General features: G+C 39.6%; 1 protein-coding gene across 1 annotated transcript; it reads right to left on the reverse strand.

The window, feature by feature from the left end:
* Positions 1-3,419: 3,419 nt before the first annotated feature.
* Positions 3,420-23,509, reverse strand: SLC9B2 (solute carrier family 9 member B2). The gene is made up of 12 exons (XM_085325609.1): positions 22,700-23,509; positions 19,216-19,318; positions 17,335-17,518; positions 15,724-15,894; positions 12,842-12,984; positions 10,904-11,031; positions 9,803-9,978; positions 9,211-9,317; positions 7,933-8,082; positions 5,638-5,746; positions 5,296-5,432; positions 3,420-4,345 (listed from the first exon to the last, which is right to left on the reverse strand). Exons 2-12 carry the CDS (start codon positions 19,306-19,308, stop codon positions 4,106-4,108), a joined length of 1,638 nt encoding a protein of 545 aa, XP_085181735.1. The 5' UTR covers positions 19,309-19,318; positions 22,700-23,509; the 3' UTR covers positions 3,420-4,105.
* Between the last annotated feature and the right edge of the window lie 694 nt (positions 23,510-24,203).

The raw sequence follows: 24,203 nt of genomic DNA on the forward strand, positions 1-24,203 counted from the left end.
AAAAAAAAAAAAAAAAAAAAAAAAGGCGGATCAGATCTTCACAATCTTGATGCAAAGTCAGGGAAAGCAAGACTGCGTGACATACTACTACAGCAGTAGTACTTGCTTTTGATTATGAATTTGAACAATGGTTGTAATGAACCTACAAATAAACCTGTAAAACAAATATAGAGAAAGGTGTCCAATTTGTGTCAAATATTAAATGTATTTAAGGTGCAACCAACATGAGCAAAATATAAGAATTGTATCATTCACTGTGTCATGGCTATATTATCCCATGTTTTTCACAATTTTAGACTTCCATGTTCAGAAGTGAGGCTGAAATAGAGAAAACAGTGATTATGCATGTTTACATTATCACTGCATCCCCTGGCCTGTGCAAATTCTTGCTTCCAGATGGCCAATTTCCGTCTTTTTCCATATGGTGCCTGCTGTAGCTGCCCGCCGCACACAGACAGGAACGCGCTGAGCTGTCAGAGCCTTCTGCTGCAGAGGCTTCTGTGAACCTTCACGAACTCCTCGTGCATAAAGCGCTCTGCCACGTTACGTATGTGATTATGTCTGCGTGACAGCAGGACTTCAGTTACAGCTTTCTGCACATTGCACTCTAATTTTATTTGCTGCAAATGAGAGACTCTTTGGTATGGTGTAAAGATTTTATTGGCTTAAATTTGTGCATTATTCATGAAAGATTTCAYGGCATTTTGTTAAAAGGGAGGTGGCCTTAATTGTCTTGACTCCATCGGCTCAGATGAACAGTGAAATCATATCTCTTAAAATTAACTGCTGTTTAAAAATCAGCTGAAGTAGTCATGATACTTACTAAAAAAAAAAAATCATGGTTTGTTTTAGCACCAATATCATTTCTCTTTTCAGGGCAAGAAACGAGTGTTTTGTTCCCTACTGAAAGGCAAAGGAGAGAAGCATTATAAAGCATTAATGCTTTTCATTTTAGAGCTTCAAGCTGATTCTTGTTCAAGATTTAATACAGTTTGGGGATGGGGGCCTGGGAAGAAACATCCACATATGGCAGGGAGGAAAGGAAGATTGATCTGACAGTGTTTAAATTAGAAAACAAGATGCTTTCAGCATAGCTATTCAAGCATTCAGAATGGTGGGAGTGATTCTAATGAATAAATTGGGAGAGTGCATTGAGACAGGTTAAGGGAAGATGGTAAATACAATTTATGAGATGTTTCTATGATGGTGAGCCAGTGTTAGAGGCCCTCATGAACAAGGGCTGGTTCTCAGAGTTTTCCTTGCGTAGTTGAGATTGTGTTCAAAGTTAAAGGGCTATAATCCTTGCACTTCACCCTTCTGTTGTTGAAAAGACTCCAAATTTCACATTGTGATCCTTCCCTATAGGAACATTCTACTCTATAAAACTTTTTGAAAATATAAAACACATACAACKTCAGCTACCATTTATCTCCATGTAAAACATATGGTTTTACAAATAGCCACAGATGAACTGAACACCATATTCCCTCATTGTATCAATTCGGTAACACCTCCACAGCTGTTAGAATTTCCAGGTGCACAAAGCTCCTATTAAAACCACCTCTGTTTAAGTCACTGAGCACCTCCAGTAGCTGCTYAAAGGACATACAACACACACAGAAGTCAGTGGCTGATACAGTAACTATCAAGTGCAGCACCACAACCCTTCATCAGTCTGTGCAGTTTGAAAGCATCCTCCTTTCTGGTCACGGATAAGGACAAACTGAACTAACTAAAGATTGTATGTTCCCTAAGGAAGCAGAGAAAACAGCAACACATATGGTAAGAAAACTTGGTGAAAATTAAGTAATAGTACTTTACAAATGTTAGGGAAAAAAAAAAAAAAAAAAACTTACCATAGAAATTCCTGATATTTTTGATCACTGTGCCAGAGTTGCAGGCTATGAACCTTAAATATTTTCAGAAAGCTTTTTTTTTTTTGGCTTGGAAAGAAAGGCATATAAAAAAGGCTCACATACTGTGCTATAATTACTCTGTATACCCAAGTATACACATACACTCTACAAATACTAGTTTCAGAAATGTGTGGTTGTTCTCTGTAAAAAAAWTTTTTTYTCTTTTTAAAAATACRTGACTTGTTAAAAGTAAGAACTAAAACAAAAATGATTAATCTCTTACTTACAGATACCAAAAATCTCTGGATACATCATTTTATATAGTATCCTTGTAAAACCAGATCAATATATTGTAGTATGGAGCTCAGCAGGCAGCCATTGTCCACCTAGATTTCAGGCATAATTTAACATCTAATAAAAAAAAAAGTAAACAAATCTCTCTTTCTGAAGGGTGCTATATTGACTCCATGCCTCAGAGTGGAGCAGGGAATAACTTGCTCAGAGCAAGCTAGTTTGACATTCAGTGGTACAAAATGCAGCAGAATAAAGATTTGCTRTTACCTGTAAGACAGTACTAAATCCTGACTGGTACCAAAGCTAAAGGCAAGAGCAGGTTTTTGATCAACAAAAGAGTTTACTCCTGGTTTTAGGACAGTCAAGGAAAGAAGGAAGGAAGCTGTAACAGGTTACACAAGAAAAAAAAAATCAAATGTGAACAATATTGCACTGACTGGGCAGGAAGCATCTATACTAAGTAAAATGGAGCAGGAGAAAAATAACATTTGAGCTTTTTGCTCCCCCGGTAAAATGTTTTGGGAAGAGATTCCAGAAGAGTGTTGCCAGCCATTACTGTGATCCACAGCTGCSTGGAACATGCCTATCTAAAGACCTGCATCACCTGTGGGGATGTCCCGCGAGCGCTGGTGCTGCCTCCCTCGTACGGACTCCTCAGGACRCCTGCCTTCACACCGTAGGTGGGGTGAGCCCCTGCCCAGTTTCTACTGTTCCTCCCAGCACAGCATTTTCAAGACTGGTCGTGTCAAATTCTAGCATTTTTCTGCATCAGTCATAGGCAAAAATACTCTGCAGCATCTGAGAGGCCTCTGTTCTCCACAGTCAAGCCAGCCAGCTATCTCTTGGGAAAATGAGCACTGGTTGGCTATATTTTAAAGCAAATACCTATTTTACCTTGCTGCAGTTAACCAAATACAAATGTGAGAAGGGCCAGATCATGTGTTGCTCTGTCTTAACTACTTTAAGGATAGAGCAATAGGAGATACCTGCTAGTCTGTACATCTTAGTGGCAGACCTCTTCTCAACCCATTGCTGAGTTCCCCAAAAGAAGCTGAGGAAGAAAGGGGCAACTCGCTGCTACCTTGGCCTTGCTCTGCCCACAAACCCCATCCTAAGGCAGYTCACCCCTCCGTTGTACAGTGATCAGCACCAGAACATGGGAAGCAGCACTTTAGTGGCTGATGAAGTGGCTTTCCTTCCCTTTACACAGGTRAAGCAGCCATCCCAATCCTATATAACCCCCTCCCCAGTCCTTATACCYACCCTGCAACCTTTTGTCAGCACTAGCTACTCCTGTATTACCATAGTCCCTGACAGAGCTGACCGTCTCCTCCAGCACCTCATACTGCTTGCTGTTTCTCGCTACGATAGAGCTGACAGTCCCTTGAAGGCACAAAGCAGTGCATGAGTTCTGGGGAGGAACAGCAATAGGAGAAGGCATGTTTTGGAACACAAATGAGGAGGGAGAGGGAATCACCAACCCCAGTGGCAGGACTTGTTCACTGAGTGTGAACAGTCCTGTCTAATTCAGAAGTCACGTTTCTTGAGCCTTTGAACTCATCATCTCACAGCCCAGTTCCAGCCACCAAAAGTTAACTATGTTAGTCTCCATTTTCTTCTGTTTATATTCCATCTCATGACTCCAACTCCACGCCTGAACAATTCAGATCCTCTTCCTGGCCTCACACCCACACGTTTCAAATAACTGTTGACTGCCGACTTCTCCAGTGACTCATTGCTTCGGCAGCCTATTCACTGTATGTTTAGCTCATTCATCTCTTAAGGCACCATCAACAGTTAAAAATATTTTAGGAAAAACTCCACCAGGGCTGCTTTAAAATAGTAGATACAACGGATGCTTGTTTTGGTTTCCCCCAGAAAGATTAAAAGACGCACAGTGTTTACTCGACAAACGTAGCAGAGGCTGAAGGACTGTATTCCCGTACGCATCTATCTTACGAACTCTCACAGGTCTCTGGCTCTTCTCCAGCCTCAGCACCTTCCTCATCTTCCTTCTTATTTGTTTGAGCCTTCTGCAAAAGTCTGGGCCCTGCCAAGCCAATAACCAGGGCTCCAATTGGAGCCGTGATCAAGATCGCCAGGAAAGCTACTGTCAGTACATCCATTCCATACTTTTCCAGTTGCTCATCCTGATGACTTCTTGCAGTATCCAGGGCAAGGGAGCCTATTGCAGCCTGCAGGAAAGAAAGCATTGCTGAGATGGAGTACTGAGAGCGTGAAAAAAAAAAGGGGGCTTATCATTCAGTTCATATTCAATACAAGTCCTACATCTCATGCATCTGCTTAGCCTCGAGACAGTACGTAGAAATGTAAGGGTTATTTTACATCTGTGGTAATGATTTTCACTTGACTACACTTTGAATTTCCTAAGTTAATGAGTTGGTTGCCCCTGTGAAAAACACCGAGCTGCCATGTTATCCCATTTCTGGGGGAGGTATGATTAATGAAGTGGACCTGTATATCTCATTTTGCGACTGTCAAAATGCTGTACAATGAGAGCATGTCCTGATGTAGTCAGCCAGTAGCAATTTCCGAAAGTTTAGTTTATGAAGCTTGCAATATTCCTTGCCTGCTTTGATTAACTACTTCTGTTTGCAAATAATTATGCTTCTGAGACAAAGTCCTAAATGACCTAAGATCACTGAAACAAAGGCAATAGAAGCCTCAGGCAGGCTGCGTTCTCTAGCAATAAGACTGTCAGACCACCCCTTCTCTAAAATTACCTCAAACTAAGACCCCTTCTGAGCCTCTGCTGAGCCTGTCCCAGAAGACAATTCATGTGCTGCAAGATAGAAACTCTCAAAATCTGTATGTAAAGGCAAAATAATCTGCAATATCTGAATAGTAACTATTCTACAATAAAGAATTTGTATGTACAATTCACTGTCATTCACACAAGTACCACCTCAGATACAAGCAAAACACCCTTACACTGTATAGAGGAAGGCCCCTGCACTTCCCCAACAGACTAAGAGCCAAGCTGTTTAGAATATGAGTAGTACAAACACTATACTAAGCTGTTAATAGGCTTGTCCTCCCCCCCAGTTTACTTCCATGCTAGCCGGGAAGAGTTCTACTAAGGGCAATAAATGCAGCTTGTAATGGAAGTGATGGATTGTTTTACCTGGACAGTGGCTTTGGGCATCCATGCCAACGAGACAAATACTTTCTCCTTGAAATTAAACCCAGCGAAACACACCATTAGGAATGTTGCTAGGATTCGTACAACGAGGGCAATGCTTAATGTAGCGATACAGAGCCCTACAACAACGACAAAGACTTCTCAGGATTATTGCACATAAATGCCCGCGCAGAACAAGCTTTTTAAAATTGTAGCTTTAGAGTGACTTTTTTTTGTTTGTTTTTTTTTTTTTTAAGCCATAGAGGTTGCTTTGCTTTAGATTTCTTTATGGAGATTCTTTGGAAGCTAGTAATGAAAGCTAGATAACTTAGTGAATGATCTTACCAACAGTTTCAGGCCTAAGAGACATGACAGATACTTCTGCTCCAATTAAACCAAAGAGAAAAGGCTGAAAGACAGTCCATGCAACTGCAACAATTTTTTCTACTTCCCTCTGCAACAAGAACAGAAATAACCTATAAATTCACAAAAATCTGGCCAAATACACACAACATTCAATTAATCAAAGGACAAGGTGAAAAATCTATCATAAAGACTGGTCAGAATTGTTCCTCAGACTCTCAGTTTATAAAGAACTTTCTATTTGACCTAATACTACAGGATTCAAAGTGAGATGTACATCTTCAGAGGTCAGAGTAACTAGCTCTGCTAGTAAATGAATATTTGTTCTCTCAAGAAGAGGAAAAGAAATCACTAATGCATGAATAGTAACAAAACGGTTTTCAAATTAGAGGAGAAAATAATTAAAGCATAGCTGATTTTCAATATTCAGGATGATGTATTTTGAATAGTTTTACCAAAGCTCCTGAGCCATCAGAAACTGTGATTGAACTTGTTCCTCTATTTATATTTTAACAAGGTCAAATCTTCAGTAATGGCCTAACTCTGCCCTTATTGCACTCAGTTGGAGGCCTCACTACACATGAACAGGAGCAAAGTTAGGCTAAGGAAGTCTGAAATCCCATATTAGTGAAGAGTATTGAATTTTCAATGTGATGTGTTATGCAAGTACCAAACCATGCTTTCTTTTTGTTTGGTCTTCACTTATGTGAAGAGGTGTATTTGTACATTTAATTGTTTTAATTAAGTGGATTTTACAATAGCAAATGGTGTCCAGGCCTAAGAGTGTGAAAGCAGAGACTGCTAAACATTTTTTTTTTAATTTTCTGGATTTTTCCTTATTATTTTCCTCTTCTTTTTTAGAGGAAAAAATATCTTTCTTACTGATGTTAGCAACATTTCAGTCTGCTTACTGCCCATGTAACTGCTTTAGCAATGGGAACAATGTTCATTGATTTCTGTGGACAGCCCTTGCTAAGCCACTTCCACCAGGGATGGCACAAGACAGTGTCATAGCTATAGAGAAGCTCAGCAGGAAAATCTCAGTAACACACTGAGTATATAGTGAGCAGACCTCTCTGGCTGTATCTGACAAGAGAGCTAAGGCACCTGAAATCAACATTCTTAAGACCAAGAAGCCCAATCTACTGATCAAAAGAATTTAAACTGAGCATTTACAAACTGCACAGTCTTTTAGGGACCTTCCTTCTGAAGCGGCTTACAAGCAGACCTCTTTCAACAGTGAGCTTGATAAGCTGCAATGTACTTAAGTAGTTAAGTCCCAAGCTGAGCTTCCCTTCTTTTAGAATTGGACAGCAATGCAGTGTATTATATAGAAACTACGATTTCTTGTATGTTACTTTTTCAAAGCTTGAAGTCAAGGTCTGGATGGGACCATGTGATAAGGTAAAATGGTTCATGCAAATGAGGGCTTTGATATATCTGATCCCTCTTCCTTTCCCTTCTCTCACTACACATCCAAGGCTGCAGCTGTGGAGAAGATCCTCTCAAAACAGTAAGTGTAGATGGTATCATGAAAAAGAGGCAGTGAGATGTACCAAGATACAAATATGTAGTGGGGCAGTGACAGTAAGAGAAAGCAGGTTTGGTTGCTGAGAACAAGCAGCTAAAAACATAGTCTTTGGTACGCCTTTTGTATATATGTTTGTATGAAAGTTTGTAAGGCTTTACATTACCATTTAATGTGGGCACTGACCAGGATGTGGGAAACATGAAATAATGGTTTATAACTCTTTTCCCTCTTCATCTCCCCCAAAAATACAGGGGAAAAAAAATCTCATGAAATTCAGGCCAGGTGCACTATCATATCCGGGCACCTAATTGCAAGTCTGACCTTAAAAAGTTGTATAAGATTAGGGAACCTGTCACAGAACTGGGGCATAAAGCTTTGGATTTCTAGTCAAGTGGCTTGAAAATTAAACTTTAACAAGGCTTAAAACATAATGCACTRGTGTCTAAAATTAAACCTTAACAGGGCTTAAGAGATAACCTGCTGATTTCTAAAATAAGCTCAAAAGTGAGCTTTTCTCTGTCAGTATATGTTACACTATATATTGATATATAGAGTCATGGACTGTAACTTTCTGTTGTGCTAAATGTTAAAGACTTTCAGAATTGGAACAGAATAGCGCTTAAATCTGTACATCCCTTAACGCTTTGTAAGAGCACCATTAAAACTCCTACCAAAAGTCCAAACTCCTGCTAGGCTGTGCATTCAGTGAGCTTTGGTATGGTGTGTTTATTTATGGAAACATTCACCTTGTCATCAGACCATCCCACACCGGCAACAAAAGCTAAGACTAATGTGCAGAGCCCTCCTGATCCAGGGAAACCAAAGTAGATGCTGCCAAAAACAGCAAACATAGACAGACCCAGAACAAGATATGATCTCTTCCATGCCAGAGATGTCTGCAACAAAGGAAAGAAAAGAACAAAAAAAAAGGTTTTAGAAATAGAAGAAAAAAACATTACTTTTCATTTTGACAATTACAAAGGATACCATAAAAAAAGGAATCAAAGCTTTCAAGTAAGACTTGAACTACTGATTTGGGTTGAGGGTTTCTAATTCTTGGGAAATTAATATTCTGGAAGTTTAATATTTCTTTTCCTCTGCCCGTATGAAAGCTCAGTGCACAAACGGCTTTTTGTATCACAAGGAACATAATGTTCTGTTCTAACATCCCTATTTCAACTCTGTGATAACTGTACGGTCAAACACTAGAACAGTTTATCCAAGGAGGGGTGGAATCCTTGCCACTAGATGTTTTTAAGGACAAGTTGAACAAACATCTGTCAGGAATAGTCTGGGTTTATTTGATAGAGTCTCATAGCAGTCAGTTATATCATATGAACTCTGCAGTTCTGCTCCACCATTCCTATTTATCAGGTGGGCTCCTGTATCACATTTTTCATATTATTTATTAAGAAAACACATTTGGTTCCACTGAGGGCACTAGATGCTTTGCAAATTGACCTCAGTAGCCCAGAAGGCATTTACTTACCTACACAAATTTCTGTTCAGTTAATTGCCACTTGGTATCAAATTCATCTATCACAAACTTAATTTTTATTGAAGGCAACACATTCTAATTAGTGTTAATAATATGCCAAATTACTTAAAAACCGATGATCTGCTCTGCTCCTTTTTGCTCTTGTACCTACCGGAAATTTCTTATAGAGGCAAATGTGAAGCATATCAATTCTATTGATTATTTTGCTGTGTGAAATTGGAATCAGAATCCTCCTTTCACGTGTGAAGGTTTCTACCCGCTTCAGTGGACCAGAATGGTGAACTGGGGTTCCAACTCTCTCTATTGGGAAGGATTCTGAGATCATGTATTGTTATTATTGTAGTAAACAAATAATCTACTACAAAACACATTATAGCCTCATGGGATTTACATTCTGGAAGCTGCTAGCGCTGTACCCAGCTTTCCCCCAAAATAGGTTCTTTCAAAGCTTGGAAATTAATAGTTTAAGGATAGCATCCCTTTATAGAGAACCTCAAAAAATAAAAGTTTTATTCTTAGTTTTTACCTGATCATGGCTTGGGAAATACCGAAGAAACATTCCCAGAATCCCCCCAGCTACTATGCCAACAGCAACCTCCAGCACTCCACGGAGCACATTGTACAGAGTAGAACCTATTGGCAAAAGCAGAATGGGTTTGGTAACTCTTAAGCAGATCCTTCAGTCACAAACACTGTTAGACTTACAAGGGTGTTTTAATTATTTGGGAGTGATGGGGTTCAGGAGGGAATCTATGGGTCTGAAAGAACTGGATGGGGTATGTCTTTCTCTTTGTAAGCTTATGCCAAGAAAGTGTACCACAGAATCCAGGGAAAGCCGCTGCCAGAGCACAGCCAGGCCCAGGGAAGTCTGAGAGCACTTGTGTGGGGCCTGCAGCGACCAGACCTGGCAGCCAAGGAAGCAGGAAAAAAGATCTGCCAGAGTCTGTGTGACCCACAACTTCTGAGAGCAGACAAAGTTACGCCGAGACTTTTGATCATACGTGAACTTTATGTGGGATATTGTTAAGATATGAACCAGTCAGTCACAACAGAACACGCAATCCTCAAAATATGACTATTTGTTCTGGCTTTCACCAGCTACAGAGCAACAAGCCTACCGGAAGAGAAGGCCATCCCAAGGCAGGTGTTGAAACCTGTAATGGCCAGGATGTCATCAATGCTGCCAGCAGCCATTAGCAGAGTTGGGACACCTTTCTCCACCCCATATCCCCCTGCTTGTAGTATCAGCATTGACGGCACCACAACAGCAGGGGAAACAGCACCTAGAACAAAACTGAAAACACATGGTTTCACTCTCTTAAGAAAAAGGAACTGAAAAAAAAAACCCTCCAAACATCTGACCCTACTTCTTTTAAAGCATAAATACACAGACCTTTGCAATTTTTTAAAATCTTTCCTTGTTAATTGCAAGGATATTTCTACGCAGATTCAGAATCAGCTTTTACTTCCTGCCAGCTCAGTAGTATTGAAAATAGAGTTCTAGGGACTAGGACTTGAGTGTACACTGCAAGCCAGGTTTGTTCCCTGATAGATCCCCTGATTATCCAATTTAGGGACCTGATCTAGGCATGTTTATGACTCGGGAGCCTAACTCCTTCTCGTTAAAATCCATGTGTGGTAGAGGAGGAGAATGTCATCCATCATCTTCCAATATACAGGTCTGGACTGAGTCTACCAGCTTAGATGGATCCTAGATGGAAAATGTTTCCTCTTGGAGGATATTATTCCAGAATGCAACATACCACATCCTTACTCTTGACAGTGACAGGGAGACTGTCCTATGTACATCTCTTCAAGTGGAAATTTTGAATTCCAGCACAAAGATACTCCCAACTGTGCTATCATTTTCAGTCCCTAAAGGCCCTCTGTGTTGTGGTTAAAGACCCAGAGATTTACATCATCCTTCTTCCTTCTTTAAGCGCTCAAATCACAAACAAAGAAGAGTAATGATGCAAGTACTCCTTCACAGTCAGGAAACATGACCTTTAAACTAGCCACAGAGCCAGACTGGGATGGTAAGCAAACAACCACAGGGGCTAAGCACATCTTCCATCGTATTTCACCACAGGGCAGGCCACTATTAACTGGCATTAAACTGAGGTCTCTGTTTAGCAGAGAACTGAAACTGTGTTTGGATCAAGTAGCTACAGCAGAAAGACAGTCATCTTTGTCATACAAGAGAAAAGAGTATATGTTACCCTAATATAAATCCCCATTGCCACGGCAAACGCATGAAGAAGTAGGCAAGAACAGCAGCTGTGCATGTCTCTGAGATGCATGGTCCAAAAGAAAGCCGTAAACAAACTGCTTTCAGCTTCTTAAGAGCCTATAATAAAAGCACATTTAGACATTAGCATCTATACCCTTGGCATCATAGAGAGGAAAAAATACTTAAGATCTGATATTCTTGTTTAAAAAAACAAAAAACTTGGAGTTGCAATACAGGTTGTGGTAGTTTTTATAAGACCTAAACCAGAGATAGGCTCAAGCACAACTGGATTTGGATTTAAAATTGCAAGTGTGGTAGTGAAACACACTGGATCCATGTCTGATAAGGTTCCTGAGCATCTGAGTAAGCATGGGAAGAAAGTCCTTTTGGCTTCTTGTGCAAACAATGTCAGCACTAGCTGGGATCCATTTGAAAAGCACCTAACTCACTCACAGTTATTCTAGGTCATTTACTCTGTCCACAAAATATTATGTTTTGACATAATCCTACAAGTTGTATGAGTGCACCAAAAAATTATCAAGGTCTGTGAATAAATCATGAAAAGCTGTATAACTATTTAAACGTTGAGAAAGGAGCCAAGCACCTCTTTCAATTGCCTCCTGCTTGATATCCAGAGCAGTATAAACTCAATTTGGCTCAGTAATTTCTGTCCAACAACTTTTCTAAAAGCGAATGTTTACTCATAACAAACATTTATTAGTTGTAAACACAACTCTGCTAGGACAAGTCTCTAATTCTGACACTGAAAAATATCACAGCGAGCTACAGTCTTTACTGACACAATTTATCCCACCATGATTAGTACTGAGAATCACCAGAGCAACCAACATCCTTGTCTTTCCAGCTGCTGCATGCAGAGTTCCAGCAGCGGAGTTTGGATTGCCACATGGCAGAAAAGTCAGTCAAAGATGGATTTCCGTTGGCCAAAAAAGTTTTCATAGATTAGAGATAAATTTAACAGAAGTGAGCATCTAAGCTGTGTTTAACAATGCACAATCCATGCTAAAAAAAACTGCAGCATCTTGATAAAATGGATGAGAGCAATCTAGGAAACTAGGCATTTTTGAAGAATAAGAGAATTCTATTTTTTGTAAAAATCATTGGCAACTGTAATTTTTATCCTGGTTAAGAAAATCAGTTTAGTTGACCTGAGCTAATCAAACTTGGCCTAAATTTTATATAAACTTTAAACAGCTCCTGGAGTTTGAATAGCTAGAGGCCAATAATGATATAGCTTTATTTCAACTAGCTGAGTTTGATCAGACAAAATCTTGCCTTCATTAATACAGGGATTGTCAAGTTTCACGGTGTGCGGAAGAGAATTGCCTTTTGTTCACAGAAGCATTATGGGCTTTACAAGATGTGAAACACTATTTCTGTAGTACAGCTGCAATCATCTCCAGAATTAATATTTGCATAGAACTTGTAATGAAACAAAAAATTAAACAAAACTTGAAGATTTGTTTGGTCAGTGTCACCATAAATAATATTCTTCTTCTAGGATTGGGGCTCCCTTCATTACTTGTTATTTTATCAGCACGTAAACTGACAAGGAGTTTGTCAGGAAGCATTAACTTCCCGATCGATTGTGAAGGACTGCAGATCCTCCAGATGTCCTGTTCAAAGTTCGTATTTTATTTCTTTCAAAGACAAGGAGGAAAGCAGACAAATCCAACTTCTTCCGTGTTTTTTTTTTTTTTTTTTTTTTTGCTCATCTACATTACAAATCTAACTGCTAATTGTGATTAACATATAGTCATATGTTACATTAGGATCTATGCTTTCTGTAGTTCTCTAATTTGTAAATTCTTTAAGACTGAACATTTCAATACTTTTAACAGAACCAATTATTCAATATTTTTGAGGACTATTACAGGATTTGCTTCACAAATAGCTGGTCCCATACTTTTGGATCCAGGCCAAGTCCTGCTCGAGTCAAGATAACAGAAAGAGCAATATTCCTCAGTGCTGCAGACCAGTGAAGGTTTATTTGGACGATGTCACTGATGACTGGGGTATTTCGGATGAAAAAAMCAGCAAGTAACATCCCTTAAAGAAAAACAAACAAATTGCTGTCAATTGAGGGTTTTTTACTGCATTACAGGCTTACCTACAAATTTTAAAGAACAGATTTACTGTATTATGTATGTATTTGTAAGAGACAAAGAAACAATTCCTGCTCTGTATCATTAGCATCATTTTAAGGATGGGGACCGAGGCAAGGAAAGAGAGATGTTTTTAAAGCAATGAAAGAGGCTTAGGGCACACCAAATTACCAATGAAGAAATCTGCAGGATGCTGAAATATAGCATTGGTAAGAATTAACAGAATTCAGCTTTGGCTGTCAGGTGCAGGTCATATATACCACAAACAGAGACATCTCTGCATCCTTGAAAGGTATTTTTTTCCTGTTAGCTTGTTTTAAACAGAGAAAATTTGATCTAAAATTGGACATTTCAGAAGCTGGAAATTGTTAAGAATCCTCCTAGGTGTAAGAAATGCAGATATCACAGGAACCATAATATTGAGTTCTTTGGAAAATGTAATCTAAAAAGGCTAATCATGACCTAACAGATTTTAAAATGCTTTGACAATGCAACACACGTGCAAAGTGGAAAAAAAGGTGCGGGAGGGAACACAATTAGGAACTTGCTTTTATTCTCTATTTGATTGACTTCCAAAAATCCAACCTTTTGTAAATATTAGCTTTGCAGGAGGTCCCTACTTAGACAGTTCTGCTATCTGAACTGTAGTCCTGGAAAGATGCAGAAAAGTATGGGAAAGGTTAACTTTAAATATAATCTGCAAAGATTCACCACTATAAGGCCTGACAATTCAAAGATGCCTTTATGTGGCATAACTTATTAGCCACGTTAAGAAATGGGAAAGACCAAAAGTAAACATACACACTGTGCTTAGCTTGCTCACAGCCTGCTATGAGCCTGTAAGCTTTAGCTGTGGACTTGATTTGTCCTGGAACACTCTAAACTTTTGGACATTGATCTTCCTACACCCTCCTGGAAAAAAAAAAAAAAAACAAAAAACAAAAAAAACAGTGGTATAATTAATTTGCAGTGCCTCATGATAATAGTGTCAGCCTGTGAGCTAACACAATGATCACGTGCCCTATTCAATGTTTGCATGAGGTCCAGGCCATGAGAGCTGCCCAGATCTAGAAGTCTGCTTAACAAAGCCAAAAATCCACCTTAAAGGGATATCTTCATTGTTCTGCCCCATGTTGCCTGCTGCAGACATTTGTCTGCAATATGTACCTGAAGTGTACTATGCCTATCTGATTTTTTTGGTAGCAATTTCGTTCCCTTTTTCCTCATGGACAGAGGCTCATCACAAGGTATACAGTGCTGAGAGTAGCATTAAACTCCTGAGCCTAGTACAGATGGATCAAAGGCAAGAATTCCCAGGTAAGAGTACAATATCTGTGTTCTTAATGTTAAAAAGGATATTCAAACATATTTTCTTTTTTTCATCTGACTCAGATTTCTCCAAATTGCCTCAAAGACTGAGAATCTAAACAATTAACTCTGTCCTGAGCAACTCAACTGACATGTGCAGTCATGCTGAAGTTTCCTGTTCAGTATTCCCTGACTGACAAGCAGCTTCATGCTCAACTCACAACCTTCAGATACAGATGGAATTAACAAAAGCAGAATCCAAACAATCAGAAAACAAAATTTTTCTTTTTTAAGGGAGAGTTTTTACTCAGAAAGGACAAGCTTCCTGCTTGCCAAACTGTGTTCATGTTCTTGCAGGCACACACACTATATGTAAGTAAGTCCTCCCTCTCCTTTGAGTTTGTTCTCATTTGTGACACTAAGCAGTGCTAGAACACACATGCTGCCAGAATAGTACTGCATAAAAGCTATCTAGCCCTTCTGCTGTAGCAATGCAGTTGTGTAAGGCGCTATACCTCAGACATGCAGGTTACAAGTCACATCTGTGCACTACAGGTGGGTATTTGTAGCCTTCCCTGCCATATTGTTTTACTACTCTACTCATGTATGCATTAAACATAATAAGGGACCAGCGTACAGCTGGTGAGAAGTCATAGCCTTTTTCAGCTCCACTGGCATTACAGTACTTCACAGTGCTGTACTAACTAAAATCTTTTCTAGAAAAGAGGTCTGAAAAGGTTTTGACATTTTCATGTAAAATAAGATGGGAGATAAAAAAGGAATTATTTTGACATCCTCAGAACCTTTTTACATTTGTATGTAAAATAAGATATTGATATGAAACACTTATGATTGATTCAAATTAACTTTAAGAATAAGTATTCCTTTGAATTTTTCAGGTTTCAGTTTCTTGACAAAGATAGGAGAAGAAAGAAATTGCTTTGGATTACTAATAGAAAGGAATTCTGACAGTGTTTTCTTTGGAAAACAACATAGCCTGCATGAGATGCATGCAAAACAGCTCAGCAATATTTTCTTTATGAATTAATTATTCTATTTTAATAGGAGGTCCAGATTAGACTGCTGTTTAGTGATATTTTAAGCAGATTTTAAGTAAAGGGGATCAAAAGGACAGTAAACTTTGAATGCCTGGGTATACAATTCTCCAGCCCTCAAGGAACTCAAAGAGCCTTCGTAACACACTGTTTCATCTGGGCCAGTTGGGAGATTTTGCGCCTTTTCCAAGAGATACAAATCACTTGGAAAAGCTAGAGATTGAGTCTGATGCAGTTTGCCTGTTCCCAATCTTAATGTAGATATTACTTGACTGTCTGAACAACAAAACTACGCAGAAAGAAAAAAAAGAATATCTTACCAAGAAGAGCAGGAAGAGGAGGCAGTGTTCGTATTTTAATGAGTCCAAAAATTTTACCTCCAATGACAGCAAAAAAATAAAGAAACAGAATTCCAAATAGGTTTCCACCTGGGAGACACTCAGTCCCAGTGATGGACCAAGCCACAGCCCAAACCAGGACCACGATCACAACTGGAACAAGACAAGAAATATCCGTATTTAATAATCTCTCAGGGATGACTCTGTTCACTATTAGGTCATATCTGTTTTTTCCACCAAGGAAAAATCTACCATTAATCTCAGAAATAAAACAACTTATCTTAAAAACAAGTTTAATTATAACAATGTATTTAAGCTTTGATGCTCCCTAAACTGATCTTCTGAATTTATATATGCAAAAATGCTTCAGAAAAAGAAAACAGAACAAAAGAGACTGAGTGAGCCCGCAGTGTAAAGCAGCTATTAGGTCCTGAACTTACAGTTAAGACTTTCACTAACATGTATCTTGTACTCATGTAATTCTTTTCCACTTCCTAAGAATTGCAATAACAACCTGTTGTTGTACAACCTGGTATATCTTCAAACTAGTGACTGTGGCTCCAGCCTCATTTTTAGAAGTATTTAAGTATAATTCTGTGGCTGGATGGGTTCACACAATACACTGCTATCTACGAGAGGGAAAAGGAATTCTGAAGCAGGTCCTGTCTCTAGGCAGTCTAAGGTAGTACAGACATTTCTCTTGACGCGGCAAAACAGGTACAACACAGAGAAAAGAAGTTCTTAATGTGAAAATATTATGCTCTTTCTAGATTTCCAAACATGTTCCTGCAGGAAACAGACATGCATAGATATTCAAGCATAAGAGTGAAGGAGGACAAAAAAATCTGCCGAATAAATTCACCTTTTCACAACCACATGAAAGTGTATTGCACTTTTAGGCTTCTAAATTTGTCAGCTAATCTCTCCTTTACCATCCATTACCCTCAAATAAGATTAAGAAAAACCCAACCTGAGCGCCTCAAGTGAGAGAGAGCAGAGGCTGTGAAAGCAGTCAAACCCACAGGAAATATCCATTGCTTGGAAAAGTCAGAAATAATTGGTTACTCAGGCATTCTTTTGTGTGAACCTTCAGTGTAGGGAAGACTTAAATGGAAGTGTGCCTTGGAGAAGGGATTCTTGGCTTTGCAAGCCTGAGGTGTATAGCGTTAAGAAACAAAAGAAGGTGAGGTATCATTGCAAAGCCTTGTATTTGTAGCCTAAATGCCATAATAGACCATCCAGTGTGCCAAAAATGCACTGTGTTTATAATCACAATGCTTTCACCCCAAAAATGAGCAATCAAGAAGAATTAGGAGCTCTTACTTCTGATCAAAACAATTCACAGTTCAAAGACAAACCTACCATGTTTAACACGGAAGACAGGATGGAGGAACAAAAACTATACATTGAAATCTTTATTCTGCTTATATTTCTTCTACTAACATGTTGAAAGAAGATGTGCTATGTAAAACAGCCATTTCCCTTCATTATTTTCCAGAAAAATAGTCAGATATCATACCCAGAAAAATCAAGTACTACTTTTGCTGTTTCTCAGTTCAGCTAAAAATTTTGTGCTGCGTCTTTCTTACATACCGTTTGTCACTATTCTGGCCAGTACACCTTGAGGAGGACAGGCAAATATTTGCCTCAGAGTTCTTGCAGGTGTTGAATCCCCTGCTATCGGTTCCTGAGGTTGCTGAGCACAGTGATTCAAGAGAGCGGTTTCCTCTGTTTGGGTATTCCCATCAGGACCTTTAGCATCCACTGCTGGCCCTTCCTGAATTAAAACAGAGATTCTCTCAGAAGTGGCAGTGTATACATTTGTAGTGGTGTACAAGACACCTCCATTCAAATGTGATGTGCTAGGTCAATATTGTCTACTGATGACCACATTTATTAAACAACTGCTATGCTGCAGGCCACGTCAGTTGTTAATTTATTTATATATAAATATATAAAAATAAAGATATATATGTGCGTGTGTGTATATTATACAAACATATACATGTGTGTATATATACACACACATGTATATAATATATATATGTATATAATATTCATATTTTAATTTATATATATTTAAACAATACAAAGATCTGCACATGAAAGACCACAGGACACTTGTCTTTGCCTTTTTATCTGTGACCAAGAGACCTCCTGTCTTTCTCAATGCACAAAAGCACCTGTTCAGCAATAGTATCAACATATTTGATGAAAAAACAGTATTAACAGGCTGAGTTTAGGTTGGCTTTTCTATGAACTAAAATAATTGTCAATATTTCCTACAACCTGATAGAGTTTTAGTCCAGAATATTGTGTTTGATCCCACAATAAAGTTAACAGCATTAACATCATCCCAGTGAGACGACCTTTAACATAACTCCTAATTAGCTTCTGTTACAAAGCTTTGAATCAAAATAACATAACCCACTATTGATTAGGCAAAGAAGAAAGAAACAGCACAGACGGCCAGTGAAAGCATTACTCACATGATCCATTGCTGGAAGTCTCAGACTCGTAAGTTAAGAGATGGAGAAATACCACTCGGAGTTTTTTCCTCAAAGAATGGTTTCTTGAAACTGCTCTCTTATACTGATTCATGTACTTATCCATATTCATAGCCAAAACATTTTTTTGACCATTTTTGGGTATGTATCTTGCTTCATTTAAGGGTCCTTATTTTTGACAAGTTAATCATCTACCTTCCCTTATAATTATTCACCTTCATGTCAGCCGGTTGTCATAGCATGGCTATGGAATTCTTGTCTATACTGTGGTTTGGCCTCCATCCAGTAGTAGTTCCACATTTCCCATTATTTCTCTGTCTCATGTATATATATATATGTATATATTTGCATCCCTTACTCATTGTCACGGATGGAACATCAAATCTTGTGAGCTTTCAGTGCAGTTACGTGGTTATCTATCCTGTGATTAGCAGTCACCAGCTACTCACACTTATAAAGACATACAGCATAGCACTTGATCCCTATAGTCAATATCATACATTCACTCTGAAGTATCTTTTCTATTAAAAAAWTTATTCTTACTTGCATTTACCACTAATCTTTTTCAAAGCCATAGAAGTCAATTCCAGAAATATCCATATGGAAGTTTAAAACTGTTTTGTGAGTTTTAATAGATGGAAAAAAAAGAAAGGGAGAGATGCATAAACAAATTTAAACACATTGATGGGCACAACTTAAAGCAGAGAAAGAAACTTAAGACCATTTAGCTCTTTTTCATAACTAGTTACAAAACTTACACTGATTAATTTTCTAAAACAAGCTGAAATTGTAACCACTGATTTCCAACCATCCAACACACTACAAACTTCTTTTTACTGAACATCTGTTAATTGCAAGGAAATTTCTCATTGACAAGGAGAATTCTTTTTACACTCCCTTCAGCATTTTAACAGATATAGGAAGAAAAATTCCTCTGACTAAAGCTGTACTTTAAGATCGTAATTACCTTACTTTTCTCGTGCATAGGAATCATGCCATCTTTCACATACGCTGACAGCTCAGAATCTTCATTCTCATTTCCGATATCCTCTTTCACCATTGTGGCAACCCTATGGAAAGTAATAAAYAATAACAAGGTTAGAGAGAAACAAATAATACAATTTTCCAGAGGCAAGACTTTTCAGTGGTATTACTTCCTTCCCTATAAATCAGATGAAAAAACTCTCATAGCCCAATTTGGAATATAATGTAATGTTTTTTGCATGTCTGTGTACACTGCACATACGAACTAAAGACAAAAAGTGTTAGAAAAACTTAAGTTTACAGAGTACAATAAACCCTGAAGATTTTAGAAATGTGGTCATCTGTGCAAAAGTAGGTATAGTTGTACTATACGCACCCATACCTGCCCCTTCTATGCCTTCTACCAACACAGTAGAAAGGTCATTTGTCAACACCCCTTGCCAGGATCATTAGTCCTGAAAGTGTCACAGGGCCTGTGAACAGGGCAGTACCAGCGGCCAAGAACAACAAGTACCTTTTCTAAAGCATAGACACAAGGGGAGACTTCTTTTCCTAGCCTAAAACCTGACCAGATCCACCTTGATTTTCACAGATTTTTTTCAAGAATGCAGTTCTGTTAGGCATCACTAATCACAAACACATCGACTGAACACCTAAGAAATAAACCATGTTTGTTTGAACAAAGATCTTCAATGGCAAGTGGTTTACTGTGCCAATCAGAGCTGCACATTTTACTTAATTACCAAATTGTCTACAAACCAGCCTGCAGGGTTTCTTTGGTTTGGGAGATTTCGCTCTCCAGCACCTCCCTGGCACCCCACAGAATAGGCAGCCACCAGCTGTGCTGCTCACGCTCGTTCCAGTAGAACTTGCCCTTGGAACATTCTCTTTCAAACAAGATTTATAGAGCTCATAATTCCAGGAGCTTCCGTGAGCCCAAGAAAACTCTCTCCATGCTTTTAAAGCACACTGATCATTGAAAAGAAACCTGGTGCTTATTGCCAGAGTATTTTTTTTTWAAAATGCAAAAAACCCTCAAACCTTTCAGCTGGAGGAGTATCAGGGGTACCACTGACAGAGTCCRGTGTTCACTAAGCGAATTTCCTTACAGCCAGGAACAAAAGTCAGTGTTTTACCATTTGAGAGTCACCTATCACAGAAGTGGTACACTGCCTCTTAGATACTCAATGTACTTGGCTGAGATGCCTTTGATCCCTGTCATAAGTCAAACGTTGCATCCATTTAGTAAGTACAATTCGCACTCTGTATTCAGGTAAGGCTAAGAGCCCTGGACCAGCTTGCCCAGAGAGGTTGTGGAGTCTCCTTTTCTGGAGATACTTGGGGCCCACCTGGCTGCAACCCTGTCTAACATGCTCTAGGTGACCCTGCTGAGCCGGGAGGTTGGACTAGAAGATCTCCAGAGGTCCCTTCCAGCCTTACTGATTCTATGATGCTATGGCCGAGGGCTCTTCGTTGTTGCTCACATCCTGTGGAGAAACCTCTTGGGGAGTGGGAAAGAAAGCTCCAAGTTCATGTGCGTAGTTGTCATTATACTTACTCTTTAATCAAATAGGTCCTCTTTTTGTCACATGATGCAAGAAAGAGATATATCAGTGGAATAAAAYGAAGAGTGTCTAAATGAGAGAATATTTACTGTATTTTCACAAGTCTGAATCACTAAGGGTTGCATACACATATCTGAAGACAAGCCTTGCTAGTGTTCATCTCTATCACAACGAAGTTTTGTTTTGCTTTTTAGTCTAGTACATTATTCTGGCCATAAAAAGCACCTCTCAATTTGAGCCAGAACTTCGAGCCAAGAAATTCATTCCTTCTCAGATTACTGGAAGTATGTCAGAGAGCCAGTTCTCACAATTATCAACCTTTCAGTTTATAAAGATATAAGTGATATCTAGGATGGATTGACACCAATAACAAAGACAGGATTTATTGTAAGATCTGGGTGTTTTTGAGTTGCTCTGATATGAAACTGGTTTGAGATAAGGCTAAGGCACAGAGAAAGAACATGTTGAAACTATTTGCCTGTAGCTCTAATACAATAGTTTTACTTTCTTTCACGTTTAAGTTGTTAATTCATTCAAATTTAATTACTTTTCCATGTTTTAATTACTGTTTGTGGAATCAAACAGTTTCAGTCTCAAAATTCTGCAGTGAAATAMTCATCTTTGTTTTTCCTCACAGGATTGTTCAAGATTTTGCCAGTGCAGTCTTTTCACTGTGGTCAGGAATCCATGAACGCCAATCTACTAGCTAGAATTGTAGATATCAGTGTTCTGGGTTAGAGAGCAACCTAGTTTCTCCCTCCTCCTGTGCATTGATTCTTTTACTGTTTACTTTTACATCAGGGAATTAGCTCTTAATTTTGTAATTCTGGAGGCGGAGGAGACCRGAAGATGATGACAGTCTGCATCTAGCTTTGCATGAAGGATGTCCCAACTCTTCAGGCCATGTTTTTGCTGACATGACTAGATTAATGCTTCTCAGGAACAGGGGCCCTCCTCACAACAACTCCAGCTCCTGCATGCACTGCTAACAGGGTATGTATAAAGGGAAGGAAAGAAACTGAGCAAGGAGACTGGATTTCCTGCTTCGGTTTACTGGGGATGGTTTCAACATGGGAGGGAGAGAGTCTGCTACTGTGCGCGCTGTCCTCCTCCGTTCTGCACAGAGGCCTCGACCTTGCAGGTTCTCCGTGCTGTTACTTTCCAGCAACAGCTAGCTGGATCGATTAGACCAAAGGGAGTACTTAGCTCACAAGCACGCGCCCAGGCCAGGTTTTTTACGTATTTATTTATTTAGTTTTAAAACTTCAGTCCCATGTGCAAACAGAAATCAAGAGAGATTAAGAAATCACGGAGCAGAATTCATACCACAGAGTTAAGGCCTGTATCTTGGAAACGAACCGGTAACAGACTTATTTTAATAGAACCTTATAAAATACACTTTCCTTTTTTGAAATTAGAAGGGTTTTCTTTATAGTTTTTTAAAGCTAGATCTCCTCATTTTACTTGGTTTTAATTTGGAGGAAGCAGAAAAGCGAGGCAGAGCAGATCTCCAGGATGAGTGACAGGCGCAGCGTGTGCGTGCCTGTGTCATTAGCTCTATTGCCCTGGTGACTGCCAACACTTCTGCTCTGCCCACACAGACGGCACAGAAAGGAATATAAATAAAATACCACAACCGCCACCAGAACAACAGGCATTCAGAATAGAAAAAACATGGCGGTACATGTGGCAGGTGACTAGGTAAAAGGGAAAAAAACAACCCAGAACATGCATCATCCACAAAGAGACGCAAGCTAGCCCTGATGCAAGCTCCGTCCCCCGCCCTGCTAGCTTCCTGCCTGCAGGGCCAGCAAGCAGTCCCCAACGTTACCCCCCCTGCTGCCTCCAGCCGCAGGGGATGCAGATGCCGCAAGACRGAGGGGAGAGATGCAGAGGACCTACCTGGGGAACGGCAGGGGTCACGGAGAGAGAGCAGGTCCCTGGGCAGCCCCTCCAGCACGGCCAGCGCCTCGGCGCGGGGATGAGGAGATGATAATCCGCTGGCCGTAAGCAGGAACAGCTCTTTGCCAGCTCCGGCTCCTCCTCCCCTGCTGTTGCTGCCACGGCTGCCGCCACAGGCCCTCCTCCAAAGGCGCAGCCTCGCTGGACCAGGCAGCAGAAACCTCGGGCTTGGGAGGATCTGAAAGGCTTCCCACATGCCATCTTCTCTTTGYGCTACGAAAAGTCCCTCCCTGGCAGACAGCAGTATAGGCAGTGGGGTGGGGGAAGCACTAGGATCCGAATAAAAACAGTTGCATGTTTGTGGTGCTTCTATCAACATATTTCTACTGCTCAGAAATGAGCAAAGGGCATTTCCCTCATCCGTAAGGACGCGTGAGGAGACAAGACAGAGCTTGTGTCTCAGCCGCACGCCGCAAGCTGGCCTGGGCGCGTGAGGAAGCAGGTTCACATGCAGCATGGTGCTCCTTTGTTCCTACTGGGATTACAGGACCGACTGGCAATCTACTTAAGAAAAATTAAAGCTGTTTTTTGATCAGGCAAAATTTTCCAGAAGGACTGTGAACTAGGGAAGTTCCTCCTCCACACCCTCCCCCTAAAAGAAAAAAGATTCACTTAAAACCTGAGAAGTCAAAAACCTCCCTTTTGTATTACCACTAGGGTGGAGGGAGAAGAAAGTGAGTCAGACGGCTCCAAAAAAACAGAGCAGGGATTTTAGAGGTCCCAAGAGCATTAAGGAGCAGAGTAATCTAATAATTCTAGTAAATCTTTTGGAAAACCCTAGACCTTCGAACACCCTCCAGATTTTTAGCTGTTGACACATCTGTGAAAAGCACCGCTTTTCAAGGCAAGGGACAAGAACCAGGAACTTCCGTTGAAATCCTTTGAATTTTTTTTGACCACCAATTTCTCAGACCATCTCTGATAAACCTACTTGTGCTTTAGTGCTCTGTGTGCAAAATGCAGATGGTATCATCATAATTTTTTTTTTTGCAAAAGTGCTTTGACAAAAAAAAGTAACTAATTTGTATATTTGCAATCATCAGTGAGCTTTTAAGTGTTGATTATTAGAATTCAATATGTAATAAATACACTGAAATTTCTCTGAAATTCTGAATTACATTTTCAAAATAGAAAACACAAGTTCCCAGTGTTGCCACACTGGGGAGATACTCTCTTTTCAAAGTAAGCCTTCTACAGCTGCCACTGAAGGAGCACTTCGGCATTCATACTAAACCCTGAAAACATTGAAACACTGTCCTGCCAGCCCGAACTTTTAACATTTTAATCTACCTCAGAGAACTCTGGATTTCTGTTTCAACTTTATCCTGCTTTGCTGCTGGAGTCACTCCATTGAAACAGAAAAAATACTCAAGTCCCCATAAACAAACWACACAAGATCAGAATGCTCCAGTCRTGATTAAAGGTAAAAGTTAAACCCCTGATG

This window comes from Rhea americana, unplaced genomic scaffold (assembly GCF_003343005.1).
Source record: "Rhea americana isolate MKP2758 unplaced genomic scaffold, rheAme1 scaffold_99, whole genome shotgun sequence".
In the NCBI taxonomy this organism is placed as follows: Eukaryota; Metazoa; Chordata; class Aves; order Rheiformes; family Rheidae; genus Rhea; species Rhea americana.